Genomic DNA, 23,114 nt, shown 5'->3' on the forward strand with positions numbered 1-23,114 from the left:
TGCATCGTAGCACCTTCCTTAGTGTCACAGTGTAAAGAACTCTCAGGAATTGCTTAGCTGAGCTATGCTGCAGCACATTGAACGTGCCGATGTGTAGCAAGGAATGTCGATTTGCATTTTCTCATTTCAATTTCAGAACACGAATCTGCGCAGGAGACTAAAGTAAAATACAGAAAAGTTGAGCTGGTCTTTTGTTTTGAATTAATGCCATGTTAAAAGGACATGTTGATGACATTTTTAGAAAGAAGTGATTTTAAGAGAAAAAGCAAATATAGTTGTAGTTACCTTAATAAAGTGATCAGAAGTTTACATATACTCCTCACAGGTATGGATGTCATGGTAATATGGGGCTCATACACCATATTTAATGTTTTTGAAAACAAAAGCTGTGTGGACAAATTTACATTTATTTATTAGAAATGGTAGTTCATTTAAATGCATTCATTTCCTGGTACAAACCGAGCTTTTAAGCATAGTACACACATTTTCAATATGGTTGATGTTGGGGAATTGGGAAAGCCAATTCAGAATCTTGTCCTGAGTATTGGCCAATCCTATGATTGTTATCAAGGAAATAATTTTTATGTAGGCAAAAATGAGAGATAAGAAGAAGACAAAATCTATCCACCCTGGAAATAAAAAACAGTTAAATTACAATAACACGGATGACTGTGAGGCGTATATGTAAAGTTCTGACCACAGTTGTATACACTGAAGTTACTGACTTCTAATTAGCTGATGAGAAATGAAGAATTGACATCCCAAGTGCCAGTGGTATACATTTTATTAACATGAACACTGAAGCAATGTCAGGGTATATCTTCAATACAGATCATAAAGTTGCAGTCCAAAGAAAACCTTGTAGTAATTAAGTTTTACAATAATACTTAAGCATTAGGTGTTTTTTTATGTATTGATAAAATGAAGCTTTTAAAAACCAAACACAATTTTGGAGATGAAAAGAGTGTCTTTTCTTTTACTTTTCTTTTTTAGATGCATGGTTTTCACATTCACCTTATAAAACAGAGTTTGAAAACACTTATCATGAAAAGTTTCATAGTTTAAAAATACACTTAATACAAACATAGACTGTTTATAAAATATGGATGTATCCAACCCACTAGTTTGTTGACTTCTGCCTCTGCATTTTTGACATCACCCTATTTTACCATCTGTTTTACTCTAAATTTGACCATTATATACAAAATAAACACTATCTTGTATTAAGCAAGACATAAAACTAGTGGTTAAAACCATAAACCCATTAGTAAAGTGTTTACTTGAATAACAGGGTAATGTTATAATAAAAATTAAACAATCAAACTTCTTCTGGTAACCAGAGTAGTCGCCCCCTGCTGGTCAGGTGAATGAATTTAAGTTTAAGGCACTTCCACATTGGCTTCACTTCTCAGTTCCTGGACCTACATCCACGTTTTATAGACAGTGCATGAATATAACAAAACAATTATATTTACAGTTCTTTAATATTTTAATCAAACTCTTCAATATACATACTTAACTTCAATATACATAATTAAAAACTAAAAACAGGTATTTCAAAACTGTGTTAACTGAAAAACAGCATATGTTAAATAACGTGTAGATTTCCTTATTTATTGTAAAGATTATCATGAGAAATATTACTTTTCATTTTCGGTCTTGCTCAGATAAATGTGACCTACAGACAACTGAAGCGATACAGTGTTGCTGAGAATAATTACATCACAGTAACTGGTTGGTTGGTTCTTTAAATGAAATATTGGGGTTCCCCATTAATAGAGTTTTATACTTGAAATCAAGTTTTACCAGACAGTTCCATTTCACAGTACAACAATATTCATTAAATCTGCAGTAACGTTATAAACAAAGGCCTTCATTGTTCTGCAATTTATGAAGAGCATGTGGATTTACATTCATGATGGTTTATTGTACATATGGGCTTTGTATACAGGTTTATTGTGACCTGTATCATTCACTTGCTTGCCATAAGTTTTACTGAAAAGGAAACTATATCTATATCAAAAATACTTATTCATCTTATTTATTTACTTCAATTCAAGTTGAAGGAAGGTTAGACACTGTAGTCCAGAGACAATACTGCATCCATCCATCCATCCATCCATCCATCCATCCATCCATCCATCAAATTGTTAACTTCCAATATTAACTACATTAAGACCTGGCAGACAGATTTTTTTTTTAGCTTGAACAATAAGGTTTAGACAGGTGCTTCACCCACGCTGTCTGTGTGTGTGAATTCATCCTGCCCTGATCGCCTTTCATCCTCCTGGGCAGTTGTCATCCTCCGCCAACGCTGGACATGTGAAAGAAAAAATCAATTACATCAGAATATGATTAAATGATTATGATTTGAACCCAGGTGAGAGTATTGGGTGAAATTGTACTTACATTCACACATGAATAATGTAAAAAGTTAACAAAATATGCTCTTTAGCTCGAAGTTACAAATATCTCACAGGAATCAGCAGCGGAGACGTAAAGTTGCTTTGTAAATATTTACTGTCACAAGCAGTGCACATCTTCAAAAATATACTTTCCTGCCTAAAACCAGAATAATAATGTCGGCCTTGAGCAAAAACCATCCATTCTGTTCTTCCTGAATAACTACAGTCTTTATAAGATATGAACTTCAGCCTTCCAGGACTTTTTCTATTTTTAATCTCATGTGTTACCTGTATATTCTCTTTTCAACACTTTATTGCATAATTTTCTTTTAGCCTGAGATGATTTAAATCAGAATCTGAGAGAGTTATGTAAGATGTTTGTACCTGTTTGATGCTGCCTTTGGTGCTGCAGAACATGTAGACAACATAGCCTGGGATGAGTACCATGGAGGACATTGCCATGAGCCAGCCAATCGCTTGGCCCCACAGGGGGTACACATACTTCCCCAAGGTGAGAGGAGTCATCTCAATGGCACTAAAGGTAAACACTCCCTACAAAATAAAATTATAATATTCATATATCAATATACTCCAGTGCAGTAATTATTCATAACTTGAGGGTCTAGATAAGCCAGGAAACTTGTGCTTAGCAGTTTTGTCCAAAAGTCTTGAGCCAAGACTTTGCTAGGAAAATGGGAGATGGTTGCAGGAATTTATTCAACATGTGCAAACATACATAGATATACAGCAAATAAGGTAAAAAAAAAAAAAAAAAAAAAAAGTCTAGCGATGTTAAGGTTAAGTATTTGGTGACTTTCTTCTCATTTCTTTAAGTAGTCTTCAGGAATACTTTTCAAGGACATTCAAAGCTCTTCTTTGGATGTTGGATGCCTTTTGTTTCATTCCCTGTCAGGTGTAATTTTATTCTTTAATGAGTCAGTGTTAAATGTCTTAACAAGCAACAACAAAACCCGAATTCCTCTGAAAATGATCAGGTACAAAGATTGAACTGAAAATGAGTGAAAATTAAAGCCAAAGTCCAAAACAGACGTTCAGAAAACATGGCTGCGCAATGGAAGCAAATATATTTAAAAAACAAAACAAACAAACAAAAAAATTTTCATATACAAGTTTAAATTTTGAGATTAAACTTGAAATACTTTCAAAAATGGCACTAAGGTCTAGCTCCTTAGATGTGAAATATATAGAAACAAGCACTGACTTAAGATTTTTGCACATACTGTAGATTGATGGGCTTTTGCAGCATTAGACTTAGCCAGGCTTTGAGCAAAATACTACTAATAGCATGCTAACCCGCTCAAAAAAATACCTGCTGAAATACCTACGTTCACCAGGTACAATGTGTACTTTTTTGACTTGCATGAGTTAGCATGCTAACAGTCCAGCCAAGGTTAATTGTCATCAGCTTTTCTTTTAGACCACATGAGACAACAGACAAACTATCCAACAGTGTTCCTGGTTAAAATAACATCCTGCTTAGTCTTAGACAATCAGATTATCAAAGCATTGTCTGGTTTGCAATTTCTTCCAAATTTCCCTCAGTGTTCTTTTTCAATACAGGATTGACTTTGCAAGATTTCCCAAAGGACCTGACCGTCCATGAGGTCAAATACAAATTAGAATACAAATTAGATCAATTCTCTACCCAAGGCTACTGCTTTAGCTTGATGGATCCCTAGATTTCCTTACAGAAGAACAAAGTCTGACTGAAAATTACAAATTTAAAGAATTAAGCACCTCTAGGTGAAGGTCATAGAGGTCAAATCCATAATCAGTTTTCCCCTACCAAGCAAATTAGAGGTGTGAAGATCATCCAGCAAAGCTTCCACCAGCCACATGGCCGATAGCCGATCATGTCCTCGATGTTCTTATAAAATCTTTCAGCTCCTGTGGCATAAAGAGAGGAGGGCAAAGGGAGTGTGGGTGTTAATGAGGAGATAGCGACTGCCAGAACAAAGCCATAATGATGGGGAAAAAAAGGGAAGCCAAGATGGCAGAGATTTATCACGGAAAGGGCAGCAGATAGATGTAATTTCCTGTTGAACAGCCAAGTAGGAAATTTAAATGCTGGAGTATTTGTTACACTTCGTCCAGAATGACTCAAATTATTACCAATGTGGTTACATTTAATTTCACATTGCAATATTTGCTTTAATCCTTTTTTTTTAATGAAAAGAAAATGGATTTCCTACCATAAAACCAGGATATGGAAATGGTTTCAAAGAAGACGAGGAAGAGCAGACACATCCCACTGGCGGAGTAGTAATCAAACAGCTTGAACACATAGAGACCACCCTAGGAGATTTCAACACACATACAGGAACACGCATAACTACTTTAGAGACCAAATATTACCATCCTTCTCTTCATTGAATAAAATATGCATGATGAGAGTACACCGCAGGTTGTTGTGAGATCGTTTTGTCATTATGCATAATGCAAGAGCTCTTTTTCCTTGTGTCAGAAAAATGTGCAAGAGTTCACACGAGCTGGGTTTCAAGACCGTCCTCTTATAATATTAAACAGGTTTATACGCATTCTGTGAATGGTTAAAACCCTCTTTACTTTGCTAATTTTATAGTGACCTAATGCAGAATTCGTGCAGCACCTGCGTGATGTTAGAGAAGCCAATGATGAAGGAGATGAGGCAGACAATGAGGATGAAGATCTTCTTCCTCTTTCGCAAAACCATGGGATATTCATCCATCAGAGCTGTGATGAAGCCCTCTACTGTGCAGAACTAAAACACGATGACATGAAGAATGTGGTTTGTTATTAAAAGAGAGCACCAGTATCTTAGTTTAGTTCATCTAAAAACTTATAGCAATCACCAATTAATCAGCTGTTATATCTCTATTACAACATCTGGATTGATGGTACCTGACTGTCCAGGCCCAACATCATGAGCATGGAGAAAAACAGGATGGCCCATAGAGAGGACATGGGAAGCTGTGTGACTGCCTGAGGATACGCTAAAAATGCCAGCCCTGGACCTAAATATTGCAAACGAGACAAATTATTAAAATTACAAATGCTTTATCTTATAGCATTATATGAATTACTATATTAGGTACACATTGTTAATACCTAGTTGGACCTCTTTTTGCCTTTAGAACTACCTTAATCCTTCTTGGCATAGATTCAACAAGGTGCTGGAAACATCCTCACAGATTTTGGTCCATACTGACTTGATTGCATCAGACAGTTGGTGCAGATTTGTTGATTGCACCAACTTGGACCAATCAATTGGATTGAGATCTGGTAACTACGCAGGCCATTTGAGATGGTGATTCAAACTTCATAACATGGAACATAATCGTGTTGCAAGCAGTAATCAGAAGATGGCTGAGGTCATATATAGAAATGGTCATAAATGGTCAGAAAAAGTACTCAGGAAGGCTGCGCCGTTTAAACATGATCAGCTGGTACTAAGGTGTTAGCATTTAGCTGGAACTGTTGATGCAAAGCACGATGAATCTGTGCTTTCATGTTGTATATGCTAAATTCTGACCCTACCATCCGATCATTGAGAATAATTATTTTAAACCTGCACATAGTAGCAATTCGTGCTTAATTTAGTAAAACCATATCAAATATTTTTCTCTCTTTGACCACCGATGGCCTGTGTCTGAAAGCAATATTATATTATTATTTTTAAATGTTTTTTTAGTTTCAAACTTCATATCTATTAATAACTTCTAATATGTACATTAAAAATATTTAATCCAGAAGTAATCAAATCTGAATAATGAACAATTTCTTATAAGTTATAAAATATGACTTTTACCTGATGCTGCCAGTTCGTGCACGGGTTTCTTCGTGATGTTCGACATGAAGCCTACGATGGAGAAGATGACAAATCCGGCAAACATGCTGGTGCAAGAGTTGATGCAGCACACTATGACTGCATCCCTAAAGAGAAAACATCAGTCAGAGAAGAAAAGAACATCACTGTCTGTGCATCATCTACAAAAGAGGATTCTACAACGCTTTGGATTTCCTGCTCCTACTTGTAGACATCGTTGTTGTAAGAGTTGTAGCTTCCCAATGCGATGAGCGATCCCAGGCCCAGTCCGTATGAAAAGAAGATTTGAGTTGCTGCATCCAGCCACACCTGTGAGACAAGATAGTGTAATTACTGGTGTTTGTTTGTTAAGATGCGTGGGTGATTAGATGTGGATTTGTGCAAACTGTGAACCTCAGATCGGACGAGCTTATTGAAGTCTGGAGTAATGTAGAAGAGAATCCCATCTATGGCTCCAGGGAGTGTGACCCCCCTGAAGAACAGGATGAACAGCATGAAGTAGGGATAGGTGGCTGAGAAATACACTACCTGAAAGACAGAATGATTTATTTTTAAGTATTTAAATGAAAGAGAATTAAAAATTTTAAAAAAAGTCTAAAACATTTTATAGGACTGAGTATGCTGTTTGCATATTTTTAAATACATTTCTGTTAAGATATTGAGATGGCTTTGCTTTTCAAATTATCACAGTTGCAAACACAGTATTTGCTCTAAATAATTACATCAAAAGAGATGCAAAACAGTGTACAGAAGAGGCAGCTACTGAAATATTTCCATGGTTTCTCTTTGCCAAAAGATCTGTAGGATGTGTCCCGCAGTTCTTGTGCATAATGATTATGCTTAATTGGTAATGTCCATCAAGGCCAGGGCCTTTGGGGAATTCATTTTTCTCACTGCTCTCAGATGCCGCACATTAAAATCCAATTATCCCTGGCGGTGAATGTGTAAATGTGTTTCTGCTCATATACTTTACTTGCTATAATTTGAAATCCCAGGCAGTAGGCAAAGTGAAGATTTTTCTATCACCTCTAAATTATCCAGCAGTAGTCAAATCTTACATTTTGAAGCTATTTCTATTTCAATTTGAATAAAATGGTAAAAGAGAGATTGGATGTGCACAGAAAAATGACAGCAGACAAAAATACTGTCTCTATAACATTTTGATTTTTATTTGTCTTCACTGTGATGGTGATAAAGAAAGCATACCTGCTCTCAGTTCTTAGGTTTAAGATATCAGGACATCCTAAACAATGATCTGGTTCTTAAATGCGGTGTTAGATGAATAGCCTCAAATGACATATTAAACTGTCATTATTTATTTAACAAAAACTAAACCAAAATGCAGAAGCAGTGTGTGAAAAACAGTGCACCCAGTGATTCAGTAGCTTATAGAGCCGTCTTTAGCAGAAATAACTTGAAGTGATGGTTTTCTGTATGACTTTTCAGTCTCTCAGATCATTGTGAAGGAATTTTGTCCCAGCTCTCTTAAAGTCTCTTCAATCAGGTTGAGGTCTGGACTTTGACTTGGCGACTGAATTACCTTGATTTTTTTACATCAAACATTCTGTTGTAAATATGCTGCTGTGCTCGGGATCAACTACCCCGTTTTCGACTAAGCTTTAGCTATCATATTGCTTTACGTTTGATGCTAGAATATTTTGCTATACAAATGAGTTCAGGGTCAACTCAAAATGCCCGGGGTCCTGTGGCTGCAACCTTCCACTACTGTCCTCGACAGCTGGTATGAGGTGTTTGTGCTGATATGCTTGTCTGGTTTTTGCCAAGCATGGCACTGGGTATTGTGGCCAAACGTCTCCATATTGGTCTCATCTGTTCCAGAAATCTTGTAGTTTGCTTAGATGTAACTAAGCTGTACTGCCATAACTCTTTCAGTCATTTATTCTAATTGTGCTGTTATGAATTTTAACATTTAAAATGTTAACTAAGGCTGAGATGTAGCTCTTGGGTTTTTATGCAGTTTGTCTGCAATTGCACCATCTGACCTTGGATTGAATTTGCTAGGCCCACTGCTGGGAAGACTGGCAACTGTCTTGAATGTTTTGCACTCATGAACAAGCTTGCACATACTTGCTGATAATTAATCAATTGAATGTGATTAGCAGTACCTGGCTTCTACTTACCCTCTTAATTCCTATGGAGAGAGTGAGTGTGGGTGCACTTTTTCACACACAGCTTCTGCATCATTATATAATATAAAATAAAAATGGCATAAATAATGACACTTTGTAATATATGCAGCATTGTTTTTCCTTTTAAGTTTTATTAAAATAACTTTATGATCTGCCATGGACCAGGTTAGCTTTTATATTCAGATACACAAAACCTTAGTAATGAAAGAAGGTGCACTCAAACAGAGAGATGGAAATCATAAAAGATTTAAATACATTTAAACAAAAACTGAAAATTAAACATAATTTTCAGCTTATCAGTGCTTCAGTCAGATAAGAAAAAAATGAAGATTTTCTTTTTTATTTTCATGTCACTGTTTGCATCTCACACTCAAATATGCCAAACGTACCAACTCTATAGCCTGTTGCAGCTAGTAGTCCTAAAAAAAATACAAATGTTCAACTTTTAATATCTCTGAATTCATGTTTCCTTTTATTAGGTTTTGCCCACTAACTCAAGCAACAACAACAACATCAGGTTTATATCATGAAAAGCTCAAAGTCTGGTCATGTTTTCATGATTAAAGCTTTAATATTCAGGGGGTGGGAGGCAGAAAGAGGAGCTAATAAAAATACTGGCCAGTGTAAACCGAGTGGTCTGAGACTGATGAAAACACAAAGCCTAAACAACACAGAAGAAGAGAATTAACAGAAACTGGGGCAGAGAGACTCACCTTTCCCGTCCATTCAACTCCTTTCCAGATTGAGAAGTAGACAAGAACCCACGCCAGCCCAAGAGTGCCCACTAAGGGCCAGCGTAGCTCTCCTGGTTCCTCCAGGCCATTAGACAGCTGGTGCATGTTACGCCTTCAGAAACACACACAGGCATTGTTTGAATCCAGACTGAGACAAGCACCAAGAGCTTCCAGATATACCTCTTTATACATTCTTGTGCAGAATATCTCGTATTAACTTACTCCCAAAACTCGGTGACAGCGCTGGTCAAGTTGGTGGTGTCTGTCAGACTGTAGTTGGAAAAACATTTTTCCGTGTTCCAGGGGTTATCACAGCTTTGCCAAGGCAGCTCCTGCATACACAGCATACAGTATGCATGAACAAAAACAGGTTCTAGAAGGACAAATCATCAAAACTGCAAACTCACTGTTGCAAAATATATTACCTGTATCCCAATACAAAAAACCATCAGAGTTAACACAAAACTTTGTAAATTAAAAAAAAAAACATGTCTCCTTGAGACACAGACAGCACCACAAAGACTTTCCCAAACAAAAGAAACAGTGACAGAGACAGAAAGGCAAACCACCCAACAGTGAAAATGACATTTAATGAACTCAGTCTGTTTTTGACCTTCAGCTAAAAACACTGAACAACAATGACAACCCATTTTTTCCTGCTCCGTATTTTTCCCAGTACAAGAAACTCATGCCTGCAAAGTCTTTAAATTTCTGCCATCGGGCTTCTTAAAGGCAGCCAGTCATGCAGAGAAATACCAAAGCAGAATGATAATGCAGAGAAAGAAAACCATTGCACACTGAGAAAGATGGTAAACAAATCCTAAATAACCTTACTTATGGACGAGGTGGCAAAAGTATGTCTGGAAAATGGGATAAAAGAAAACTGAGTCCAACATCTATAAGATTAATATAAACTTAGCAGGTTTCATATTGGACCTACATCAACTTTTAAAATAAATGGAGGAAGAGGTGTCAAATATAAGGCCCAGGGGCAAGAATTGGCCTGGCAAAGACTCCAGTCTGGCCCACTGGATGGCTTTGGAAAATGTGAAACAGGGCATAAACTTAAACTTTTAAATTTTTATTATATTTTTTATCTTTTCTTATTTTAATAAGTTTTACAGCTTTTTCAGCTGATGAAGACCAACAACCCTAATTCCAAAAAAGTTGGGGCACTGTGTAAAATGTAACTAAAACAGAAATAAAGTCTCGTAAATCATATTTTGTTTTTATTTTGCTCATCGATATAGGAGTTTATGTTGTTCTGTAACCTGCATATATCCTTTAGCACTGACAGTGCCTTTGTAGCCAATTCCTAATTGGCATTGGCAATATTAGCTCAGTTCAAAAACCTGGCAAGATGCAGGCTTAGTGCTAATAACAAGCCAGATGGTCCCTCTACTCGCTAGTGCGGAGGATGTTGCGTCTATGACAGAATGATGCCTGTTTTTAATGCTATGCTTCCTGAAGGCACAAAGTTAACAGGTACTCATGCTGATTTTTGACCTTATCTCTTGCACACAGAGACTTCTCCAGATTCTGTGAATCTTTTGATGATATTATGGATTATAGATGATGAGATATTCAAAGTCTTGACAGTTTTATATTGAGGAACATTGTTCTAAAATTGTTCCAAAATTTGTAGACTGTGCTCACTTGATACCAAGTAGACAAAGTCAATGACAAAGATAATTCCTGAAGCCTAAACTAAGTTGCTGGAGACGAGAATATGAGATAACAGAGATTAGTACTTGTGGCCAGAAACTAATGAAGTTGCTACAGAAATGCTGGATTCAAAGATAAGCACAGGTTGCCTCAACTTAGCATGTATGACAGTGTTTACAACTTCTTTTCTGTGTTGCAGGTTTGCTACTGATTATGTAACATACCGAACCAAAAGAGTTGAATAAGTAGTAGAGCGCCCAAGCAATGATGATAATGTAGTAGATGTTGAGCCAGAAGGACAAAACAACTGCAGCCAGACCAACTCCTGAAGGAAAACAAGTGTCAGTGTTGCACAGTACAATGTTTTACAGGTCAGCTAACATGCAAGGTTGCATGTAATGAAAAGGAAGGAAGAGGGGAAAGATACACAAGTTACTAACAATTTTTAAAAAGCAGAGATGTTGCGTGACAGAGTAAAACTAACATGGTGTAACTCATCATCATCTTTATTATTGGCAGAGTTGTCATTGTGCTGTTTCTAATGCTCAGTTGCTTTTGGCTTTGCACCACGCTCACTGGCATTGTTGCTGTCTCTGCTGCCTGAAGATCTGCAATGAAGTGCTTCACTCGAGTTATTTTAGTGTGGGGGCAATGGTGTTATTGCTATCCCCAAACAGGAGAGCAAGCAATTTCACATTTAGAAAGATGTCAAAAATAATTGTGAATAATAATAATAATAACAATAATAACAATAATAATAATAATAATGATAATATGGAAAGGAGCAGGAAAGATTGAGGAATAAGAAGACTCTGGAAGTTCCTGTACAGGTAATTAAGGTCACACAGAATGGGAACAAGTTCAGTCACAGAAATAATGCCGATTTTTGATGTATACAGCTTTTACAATGCTCATCATCCTTACAAAGGGATGCGATTACTCAGACTTTATATGTGTGAATTTTAAATGTAAACAACGAAATGTAAATCCGTATTTTCCTTTATACATTACCCTTCATCATAGGGATTAGTCTCCACACCCCAAGTCCTCCAACTGAAGTGAACTGTCCCAGAGCTGTTTCCAGGAAGAAAAGCGGTATCCCAGCAAACACCAGTGTCATAAAGTATGGGATCAGGAAGGCCCCTGATACAAACACATCAAACAGACAAACAAAATATATTTGGTAAGATCTTGTATACAGGAATTAGAGAAACTCTGAAGGTCTAATAAATGACATCTTACCTCCACCATTCTTGCCACACAAATAGGGAAACCTCCACACATTTCCTAAACCAATGGCGTATCCCACACATGAGAGCAGGAAATCAAACTTGCCCTTCCAGCTTCCCCTGTCAGGAGGCTCTTCCACATTCTTCTTTTTATCTCCAGGGGGCGCCACACAATCCAGCTCCTCAAAGGGAACTGCTTGTTTGACCTCTGAAGGGGAGTTCAAGTCCACTGTACTTTGCCCAGTCTTCCCCATTATGGGACCACTGTGGACCAATGGGGTCAGAAAGCCACCTTTCTGTAGTGTCTCTGCGGTTGAGTGCCTCACGCTGGGTTTGGATCTCAGTTGGATGGATTCAGGATGATGCACTGACACTGGACGCACGTAAAGTTTGAAAATGAAAGTAGAGAAGAAGAAGTTTGTCGCTGTTGTTATTATTTAATGGAAATATTTGTGGCTTTGTGGTGCATATATTTTAGTGGAGGGAAATACCACTCAATTCACAATTTATTGCCACTGAAACAGTTTTATAGTCTTTTAGAGCCCTTTTATGAACTTGGGCAACTGCCTCTGAAAACTAAAGCTAATGGCTGTCGCATAAATTACTGAGAAACATCTGTAGTTCCAGAAAATATGAATTAGAAAAAAGGAAGAAAACCAAACCCGGCATTCTTAGAAGGATCAAGGCTCACAGAGGCCTTGCTTTGCTTTAACTTTAACCCATAGATCCCTAGGAGTACTACTACCTAACATTCAATTGCTAAAACAAATTTTTCTCTTCAGGAATGCACATAAATAACTGTAATTTCACAGCCTAAACCAAAAAAAGTGCTTTACTTTCTTCTGCCTTTTTATAAAATAGCACATTTGAAAATTCACAGATAACAACAATAATTATATTTTAGCATTAAAACTAACATTTTGTGATTTTGCACATACCGGTGGGTTAGTCATTGCAGAAACTCAAATATATATATAGATTAGCAATAATGTTGATGTAGGGCAGCTATAGGATAAATCTTACCCTGGGTGATGGTCTAATACATTTGCAATAAATAAATAAATGAAGCACCCAATAATATATAATAGAGTAAATATTAAAATCTATATTAAAATAACTTACACAAGCATAATTTTAAAGAGTTTGTTCTAGGTGCTATACTTGGGTATACCGACTCGAGCCACAAAAAAGCACGGGACATGCACCACTGGCTATTATTAGAGCACACAGATGACTGAACTACATGTTCTTATCACTACCAACACACCTGCTGCACCTTTCTTTCTAGTCCACCACAGCCAAGTTCACGTTCACCGAAATACCAAATTGATGACAATTTCAAGAAATTCCTACTGTTATCTACACCTGCCGGTCATGCTCACACATTATTGTCTGCCCAACGAATATTACCTGCTTTTTTTTGTTAGAAAGTGGTAATAATTTTTCATTTACTGGCTGTGGAATGATCTCTTTATGCCTGGATAGCATTTTATGGTAAGGTTAAGCACTGGGTGTAAGTTGTTTCATGCTTGCAAATATTGATTGGCCCAGAAAGTGTCCAAATGGTTTTATGCCAATTGCTGGAGGTTATTAACATTACTGCACTGTTTACTGGTATATTTCCTGGAAAAACAAGACATTCTCTGCTCAACTCTGATTTGTTTTTTCATTTTACTGTAGTTCCTCAGTGATGTGACACTGGTTATTGGAGTTAATGTTTTCTGTCTTTTTCATAGTACTTTAACTTACATAATGGAAAGCCATAGTTCATAGGTGCCTCATTTATATTCTAGCCTTTGATGATGTTGATGAAAACTTTAAGAAACGTGTACTAAATATCATAAAGAGTACACACAGTGACATGTTCAGATTAAAAAACGAGCAGTTGGGTCTTTTAAAAATTAAAACAAGCAAAATGTTATGTAATCAATATGGATACAAAAAATATTCATGCTGTGAAATGTACCATGTTCCACACTATGTAATTTAATCAGATTTCAGTGGGCATAACACCATGAAATGATCAGATATTCACTTTCAAATGGTTGTCTAGGTGAGAACAAGTGTTTTTTCAAAGGCAAAGGAATAATATAAAAATATCAGACATTCCCTTTGAGGATGTTATCCATTTAATCTCAAAGATTTTTTGTTCTTTTTTTGACAGTACAGACCTTTTGGATGCCAGCTTTTTTGGTGTGCATTAGCACAAAGGTTTAGCATTCCCCAGCAACTACAAAATCAGCCATTAAAAAAGTTCAGTTTAGCTTGTTTATCTGACAAACGGTGAAAAACAAAGCGTGAAAGAGAGGGAATGAATCCCATCCTACCTACGAGATTTTCACGTCCTTTGTCAGGTCATCAGCTTCAGTGTGCCACACTTGCAGTCTTAAAGTTCTGAAACTTCACTTCAGCATCCAAAAGGATCAAGTTGAAAAGCTTCAAACCAGTCCTCCATGCCCTGTGTCTGATATTGCAAATTGTTCTTTCCTGTGTGCTGTCTGTTGGAGGACTTGCAGCTGGTATCGAGTGGTTGATAATAAAGTTCGACCTGTGTGTCTACTTTGATTACTGTTCACTTCTGACTAGTGAGGCCCCGTGGCCATGGGGGATACAGTATGTCAATTGCCTAGCTCTGGTGGGGAACTCTAGCAGCAGCAGCAGCAGTGTGTGTGTTTGTGCATTATGCATATGTGTTTGTTATGATGGCCAAGGTCAGCTCTTGCCAGCGCCGTTACCATGGTATTTCCCAACAGAGAAGGGCCTGATCAGTGAAAGAGCTCATGGAGTTTTGGAAAATGAATCCAGCAATGGCTGCTGGCAGAGACCCTGGAAAAGTATGATCACAAATGTGGTCATGCCAGTATCAGACTCTGACCAAACTGATGCAGAAAGTGACCTAATATCCATCTGCAATCCATCTCGCTTGAAGGGGCTGTAGGACACAGGGGGTGTATAAAATCAGTTTCTGCATCAAGTTTGAAAAATGACCATTGTTTATATAGAAAATACACAACATCACGTGCTTGCTGCTTCAGTAAAACATGGCAGTAAAACAGTTTTTGAGTGCATCTTTAAGTAAAGCAGCAACCCAAGGCACGTTCACAAATTCACATTCTGCTATTAAAGCTCATCCCCACAATGAATCTTAAATAAACCGCTTACAAGCACAAGTAGAGAGTCATAAAATTGGTAATGATATATATTAAGGTCAGCTGCTCATTCCAGCAAGAGTGTCTTCTTTAAATACATATATATATGAGACTGTTTGTGTGCTTTTTAGGATCTAGTATCTATATGCCTTGTTCTTATTGGAAAAGGAAGTCCTCAAAAGTGCACAAAAAGGCTATAATAATGATAGAGTGATGTTATCTACACTGTCTTTTTAATTACTCAAGTGACAGTAAAACATTGTTGCCGTTATTAATAATGGAATTAGATAAGAGATGTGAATTTCTTGTTTCTCCTGGCAGGTAACCTCCTGGCTTTAATATCTGGTCCAGATATTCTATCACCAGCCAATTACAGTGACTAATGAACATTCCCACAATGCCCGATGGTTTGCTGGTGGATCAGGATCGCTGATAGACTCAGGGTTTCAAAAGTGAGAGATTAGATCATATTAAGGCTTAATTACACCCATAGTGAGTTGTTGCCATCAAGAACAGATTCAGCGTAATCTCTGATGTGGTTTATTGCCCATGTGGACCCACATGATGATAACTGGGTGGATTGGAGTTGTCAAAGCTGATTTTCATCAATCTGTTTACAGCGTCCCCATGATCAGTGCAGCCTAATTATAATTCCAGGGCATTTATTGCCAAAGATAATTGAGAGCGATTATGTAGACAACAGAGCCTGAATATAAAAAATAAGTAAATACATTTTTAAAAGGGCTGTCTTTACCAGAGTTGTTAGGATTATTTTACAGTTTGATTAATTTTAGTCACACTTTTTCATAATAAAATAAATATCAGGATTCTTTTTAAATGACATAATGAGGAAAAGGGCAGAGAAGGTTGCAAAACACAGAGGAAACACTTCATAATCATAAAGGGAGAAGTTAACGTTTTGCAGAGATTATCATGCTGCCCAAAAGTACAGTTTATCACCATAAAAGTGCCGCAGTGGTCCTTGTTGGCTTTCTGAAACAGAAGTACTTTGGGCTTTAACACAAATACAAATGCAGTTCAGTGCAATATTCTTATAGCTACTGTTGAGCATCTTCAAATATTTATGCGTGTTATTTACAGTATGGGAAATCTATAATCTTTTAACAGCAGCCTTATCGAGTATGGTACTTTAGACATTTGCTGACTCTGTTTAGATAAACTTCAATGGTAAAGTCATTTGTATGTATGAGCACTGTTCCTGTCACCACTTAATGAGTGCCCATAGCGACAAACTGTTTCTCAAAAAGCTGATAAATGGCTCATATACAATTCAAAAATAAATCATGTGTGCTGTTTCAAAAAAGTTAAACTCTGTAAACTGGAAACTTTCTTTAGACAGCGTTCTGTTGCAGTAAATCCTGTGGGGTCAATAGATAAAGGATGTACTGATTTATTCTGTTTAAGTGGTTGTCTCTGTGATGACTCAGCATTATTTCATTGCAGGAAAGTAAAGCAAAGTAATGACTCACACATAACAAACCTGAGAAATCAGGCCTTTGTAAAAAATGTTCCCAGCTTTGGTTGATAGTGAAATATCAGAATTAGTTCACTTTGAAATGAAACACTAATGGACGCATGGATTGGTGCAACATTTTTAAAGACACATAGTTGATTATGAATCCAAGTGGTACCATCATGTATCCTTTGAAGTGCAGGAAAAGAAGGCTATATTAGAAGGAGTCTTTGAAATGGAACATCGCCTTCATCACCAACACCGTGATGCAGTCACCCTCAAAGGCTACGGGTTAAAATCATTTTTGTGTAAAATGTACATTCATGAACACACTCCAGTAAACCTAAGTGTATTTATATTTTTAGGGGTTTGTGCTATCTGGCATACAGTGAAGCTAAGCACATTCCCATTTGCTTCAGCTGTACCTTGAGCTGTGTGCTAATTAGCACATGCTACATTACTTATGTGCTTACTGTCCAGTTTAAGGAGGGAAACTCAAAAAATGATGTGCATAGTGTTTCTCATTGGTTTGTGCAATATCATTAAAATTGTGCTTTTCAGCATCACTCTGAGATTGTTCTCTTCCCTTTTCTCTCACCCCCAACCAGTCACAGCAGATAGTTGCCCCTCCCTGAGCCTGATTCTGCCTGAGGTTTCTTCTTGTTAAAGGAGTTTTTTATTTATTTATTTTAAAAAGCAGAAAGTTTTTTCTTCCCACTGTCACCAAGTTCTTGCTCATAGGGTGCTATTTGATAGTTGGGTTTTCTTTGTAATATTGCAGAGTCTTTACCTTATAATATGAAGCACCTTGAGGTGACTGCTGTTGTGCATTGGAGCAATATAAATTAAACTGAATAGAATTGAATATATTACTTATTATTATATATGTATTATATATTACAATTTACTGTTAGTAAATGGCAGTGGTATATCTATTCCATTTGTATTACATTACATCATTGCTTGGTGCCAAATAACAATACATTATACATTACTCACATTCACATATTAGCACATATTCTATCCTAATAAGAGACATGTTAACAAAAACCAACAGCAAAGTTGGTGAAGTGAAATGAGCCCCAATAAAAGTGTTCAAAATAGTAATAAGACAATCTATATACAGTTTATCCTTTCATATTTTTATATGCAGCATGAGGCAATTTCAACCACTGCAACTCAAGTGCTGAACCATTATATCATCAAAGTAGTAGATTTGCATGTTTCAGTTCAGCTCAGTTATATGAAAAACACTTCTCAATAACAGTTTAAGGGGAAAAAATGCTGTCTTTGAGGCCTCCTTGCAATCTGCCTTTAATTCTCAGCACGTGCCGTGGTCTGTGAATCGATGCGGGGGTTATTATAAAGCAAGGAACACCCAGAGGCGATTGGCATGCATAGATGGGAGGCTAATATTACTAACATTTTCATCCAGAATTGCAGCAAGACGATGCACGGCGCATAAATTTCCACGGGTTAAGGACAAACGCTGGGCGAGGTGCACATCAGAGAGAGCATGATTGTGTTAATGAGAGGGAAAGGGTGAAAAGATGAAAGTTGAGCGAGCTAGGGGCAGAGCAATCTCTGCGAAGGAAGAGGAGAAAAGGTATAGCTATGAGTTGGGAGGCAGAGTGAAAAGATAGTGAGATAAAAATGGAAAAGCTGATATATTGCAGCCGTGCCTGGTAGATAAGAGGAGAGTGAGATGAAAAGATACAAAGAAAAGAGAAAATGACTGTAAGACACAGAGGAAGAGCGTTCCATTCCTGGAGTCAGAAAGAAAAACTGTGTGAAAGAGAACTTCAGATAAGAGAAGTGAAGGAGGCCAATGACACGTCTGCATTTACAGTTTTCTTGATACCAGAATCCAGTACAGTTTCACAGTCCTCACTAAAAAGTGTGTTGTCCCCCATGGAGATATATCACAGCCTCGTTTTAATTTTATTCCTCCATTATAGCTTAGTCATTTTTATCTTTGCAAGTGTCTCAAATGCGTTTGACCTTGCACTACTGATCATCATGTACCATATAAGCCCTAAAGAAGGTAAAGAGCCTTAAAAACCTCAGCTCATTCTGTTAGAAATCTGCCACTATAATGCATGATGTGTGGCCTTTATCTTAAGAATGATAGCCAGAGATTATTTTCATTATTTTTTTTTTTGTTCTGTCTTTTTTTCTGAACAAAGCTAGCAATCAACAGCATCATTAAACATCAGTGAAGATACATTGGCAGAGAGTGACAGCTATAAATGTGACACATAATGATGCATGTGCCACTGAAAACGTCATTCATCTCGAAAATGTCATATATATTTAGAAGAAAGCGTTTTACATCCATCTACTGATTTTCTCGTGGCTACCTCCACCCAGGGCTTATTCCTGGTAGGACATGCCTCATTCAGGAGGGGCCTAGGAGAGATCTATTCAGATGGCCGAACCACCTCAACCAGCTTTCGATGTTAAGGAGTAGTGGCTGTACTCTGAGCCCCTCCCTAATGGCGGAGCTCCTCACCCTATTCTAAGACTGAGCCCAGCTAGCTTTCAGAGGAAGCTTATTACCACTGCTTGTATCCGCAATCTCATTCTTTTCAGTCACTACTCAGAGCTCATGCCCATAGATGAGAGTAGGTGAAGGTAGGTAAGAGTGATTCGGAAAAACCTTATGAAGAAGGGTTTTTTGAAGATGAAGGGGGAGTGCTCAAGACATTTCATCAGCAGACGCAGGAAAAGAGCCTCCTGGATATGAAAGGATCTATTCACCCAGCACACAGTTTGCCACCCTCCCCTTGGGCAGGAGGCTGCAAAGCATCAAGAGCATACCCACCAGACTGAGGAACAGTTTCTTCCTCAAGACTGTAAGACTGTTAAACTGTAGTGATCCTCTGTAACCTCTGCTGCCCCCAGCCACAAATAACTTTTGCACTTTCCACTGCATACAACTCTGATGCTTGGAAACTGCCTTTCATTTCTTATTTGATTTTTGTGTGTACATTAGTCGGTTTCTTATTCATACTACACTGTAAAAATTGTTGTTTTTATATGTATTACTATTGATGTGTGTTGTGGTTGTTGGCCTTAACCAGGAATTTTGTTTCACTTCATGTGAATAAATGTGCTGGAATAACAATAAAACTCATGAATCCTAGAAGTTGCATGAGGGGTGGCCATGCTAGTCAGAAAGATCAACATAAGCCGGTCATTCCGGGGACCCACTATGCAGAGGAGGAGTGGTCGTTGGAGGCCCTCGCAGCCAATCACCAGTTGCTAAGTGCTGTAGAGTTAGAAACAAAACTTTTTTTAGCAGTCAGTTTTGCGTTTTAAACATTGTCAATTTCAGCTTAGCAAACAACACGTCTTATAAAAAGACTTTTATAATTTAATCAGTTATGAAATCAATCTATTCTATTTGGTTTCATCAGACTAATTATATGCAATTAAAAATGCATGGATGTTATATTAATAATTACAGCGATTCTTTCCCATGCTAGTAATGTTATTAGTAATGTTGCAGTATAAAATGGTGTGATACATACCACAAATTATTAGTAGTTATAACACCAAAGTTCAGTAAAGAAGATCTGTTAATTCACGTCTACCTTTATTCCTGCTGCGCTTTTCTTTCGCTCATCAGATCTTTCACAGTGTCACACTCCCCTCATTACTAATTTCATCCTCACTACTCTGATCCAAAGATGATCATGCCTGCCTTCCCAGAGCTAAACTTTCTCTGATCCCTGTTCTTTAAAACTCATTACTATTCAGTCATTCTTACTTTCAGACCATCATTCGTGAAACCTTTCTCCTCCTTTCCATCTTCACCTTATCCTGGATGTTCAGAGAGTCTCGTCCAAAGTCTCCATCAGCAGTCAGCTTGGAGTGTAGATACTCCAGGGTCCTGTCCTATTTCCTTTCTTCAGCTATGTAGCAGTCTGATGGCCAAAATACTTTTATTACTCGAACTCTGCTTTCAAGTGATGTCTCCTTGCCGAAGTACTTTCCTTGGCTATAAAGCGATAAAAACCCAAAATGAATTCTGTAGTTCACAGTGAATCCTGAGGGTTATTGACCTTTTGGAGATGCTCTTAGCCATATATGACACGAACTACTCGTTAATCTGTGATTATTTCATAAAATGGATTTACAATCTCTGTCTTAAGATGCTTTTTGGAAAGGGGCCCAGGACCGGACAGAGGCCAATGGTTCTTTTAAAGGGGTCTGAAACTAACAGTTACATGGAGGCTATCTTGACAGGATGAACCACTCAAGACAGAGCTGCTTTTAAAATCCTATACATAGTGTTGTGCAAAACTCTTAAGCCATCCTTTATTTCTTTAGATTTTGCTAGGAAAATGGGAAATAGGTGCAGGAATTTTCTCAGGAAATCTTACAGGTGCATTCCACTTGAAAACCCTGTTTTTAAACTTGGTTCCCCTAAATTTTATGAAATTTGGAAACATGGAGTTTAAGTTGTCAGCATTTATCAATCAGCAAGAAAAAAAAGGTCAAATGGGAAATGTTCATACACTGAATTAAAGGCCCTCTAGTTCTGTCCTGTTTATGATTTTAGCAATCCATTGTTAAATCTGTTTCTCATCAGTCTCCAAATGTTATGAAAATAGAAAACTATGTTGATGAGGCAGACATTCGCTTTGGTTAAAGGTTGTTTTAAAGTGTGACATGTTTCCATGTCATCTGTTAAAGACCTCCCAGCCTTTTACCTTGATGTGTTTGTATTTGTTTTGACATGTGTGTGCGAGCGTGTGTGTGTGTGTGTGTTTGAGGGGCGAGGGGTGGGGGTGTAGGGGGTATGATCTAGTCATTTCTTGGCATCCATGGCATGGGGTTTAGGTTTTCCATTACAGTGGCTCTGGCTCAGTGTCACAGTGGGGTAGTGGCTTATTATGTAAAGCCCTGTGGGTTGACGATCTAATTATAAATACAGGAAGTCCTGCACCACTTGCAAACCTATAGTTCTATATTCAGCCTCAGGGATTCTCTGCTTCTAAAACAAGCACAGATCTATCAATAATGCATTGATAAAAATATGCAACAATCATCTACAAGATTAGAACCACTGAGAGGCAAAAATAAGAGCAAGGCACATATTAGAGAACAAGTTGCAATGTTCGTGGAAGTAATGCAAGGAAAAGCCTTGGTCTGAATAGAGTCCATGTGTGAGTGGTCTGGGTGATGAGGGTTACTCAGACCATGGCTGAAATTGCTGAGGTGAGTGGGTAGGGGTGGGGTGTGAGGGGATAGTATTTATTGACAGTCTGAATGGCCCAGGGAAAGAAGCTGTTTGTGAGTCTGGAGATGTGAGACCTGATTGACCTGAGGCGCCGACCAGAGGGGAGCGGAATAATCAGGTGGTGGGCGGGGTGCGAGGGTCACCTATAATGGTCCTGGTTTTCCTGAGACAGGAGGATCTGGCGATGGCCTCAAGGGATGGCAGAGGGCAGCCAATTAATTTTTGGGCAGTGTTAATTACCCTGTGCTTCCTGTTCTCAGTTGTGGCCGCTTCAAACCACACATCCAGGCAGTAGGAGAGCATGCTCTCCACTGAGGAGCCGTAGAGGCCCAGCAGCATCTTCTGGTCCAGGTTATTCTTCTTCAGCAGATGGAAGAAGTGCAGCCGCTGCTGGGTCTTCTTTACAAGGGCGTTGGTGTTGTGGGTCCAGATGAGATTGATGGAGATGTGGGTGCCCAGAAACCTGAAGGTGGAGACAGATTCTCCATTCATATTGGGAGGGGAGTGGTTCTTTTGTTTTAAAGACGTTCAGCTTCAGTTTAATTTCTGAGCACCAGTGGGACAAGTTCTCTACGCAGTCTCATCTCCATCAATGATGAGCCCAACCACGGAGGTGTCATAGGCTTACCTGATGATGACGTTGGTTAGGTGGGTTTTGTGTAGTTATAGGTGTACAAGGTGTACAGTGGGGTGACTAAGAGTGCAGACCTGCGGGGATCTGGTGCTGAGTGACACTCAGGAGTGAGGGTCATTTTATGTCAGTGTAGGCCGAGCGGGGGGGACTGAGGGTGACGAGAGGTGGAAGACAACTGGGCGGAATTGTCAGTTAATTGAATGCCAGTTTGGATCACACAGATGAATGAGCATGGCATTATGACAGAGCATTAGCACATTCGCTAGTCACACACATCCAGTGCCATCACATATCAACGCTGCATTATTGCCTTCTTGTAACCACAGACATGCGTGACAAAAAACACGGTAGGAAGATAAATGTAATGCTTTTTTTTTCTTGATACAAAACAGGAAACATGAGTTTAATTGATTAAACTGACTTGCATAGAACAGACTGGGATATTTAGCGCGTTGATATGTTATATTGTCATTGCTTGCACAAGCTACAACCACATAAAACACAAAATCATCCAAATCTGTCCACTTTTATTGATTGATTTGACAGATTACAATGTTTTCAAAAATTAAAAAAATGTTTTACAAAATAGCAACCTTTAAA

At 38.0% G+C, this 23,114-nt stretch overlaps 1 protein-coding gene across 2 annotated transcripts; it reads right to left on the bottom strand.

Moving 5' to 3' along the window:
* Positions 1-766: 766 nt before the first annotated feature.
* Positions 767-14,623, bottom strand: slc6a1l (solute carrier family 6 member 1, like). 2 transcript variants are annotated; one of them, XM_005451630.4, is made up of 15 exons: positions 14,341-14,623; positions 12,023-12,382; positions 11,792-11,923; positions 11,005-11,105; positions 9,338-9,447; positions 9,095-9,227; positions 6,625-6,759; positions 6,437-6,540; positions 6,214-6,338; positions 5,307-5,419; positions 5,035-5,166; positions 4,619-4,721; positions 4,213-4,313; positions 2,790-2,957; positions 767-2,314 (listed from the first exon to the last, which is right to left on the bottom strand). In XM_005451630.4, exons 2-15 carry the CDS (start codon positions 12,261-12,263, stop codon positions 2,219-2,221), a joined length of 1,794 nt encoding a protein of 597 aa, XP_005451687.1. In that variant the 5' UTR covers positions 12,264-12,382; positions 14,341-14,623; the 3' UTR covers positions 767-2,218. The 2 variants fall into 2 exon arrangements, with proteins under 2 accessions (XP_005451687.1, XP_003445050.1); XM_003445002.5 differs by having other exon boundaries at positions 14,337-14,623.
* Positions 14,624-23,114: the final 8,491 nt, after the last annotated feature.

Source organism: Oreochromis niloticus, linkage group LG17, assembly GCF_001858045.2.
Source record: "Oreochromis niloticus isolate F11D_XX linkage group LG17, O_niloticus_UMD_NMBU, whole genome shotgun sequence".
In the NCBI taxonomy this organism is placed as follows: domain Eukaryota; kingdom Metazoa; phylum Chordata; class Actinopteri; order Cichliformes; family Cichlidae; genus Oreochromis; species Oreochromis niloticus.

Coding starts and splice junctions, on each gene's coding strand:
- slc6a1l (XM_005451630.4), bottom strand. CDS start 12,263: ATGGGGAAGACTGGGCAAAGTACAGTGGACTTGAACTCCCCTTCAGAG. Junction 9,228..9,337: donor GCTGTCACCGAGTTTTGGGA/GTAAGTTAATAC, acceptor GTGTTTCTGAAG/GCGTAACATGCACCAGCTGT. Junction 6,339..6,436: donor TACAACAACGATGTCTACAA/GTAGGAGCAGGA, acceptor TTTTCTCTTTAG/GGATGCAGTCATAGTGTGCT.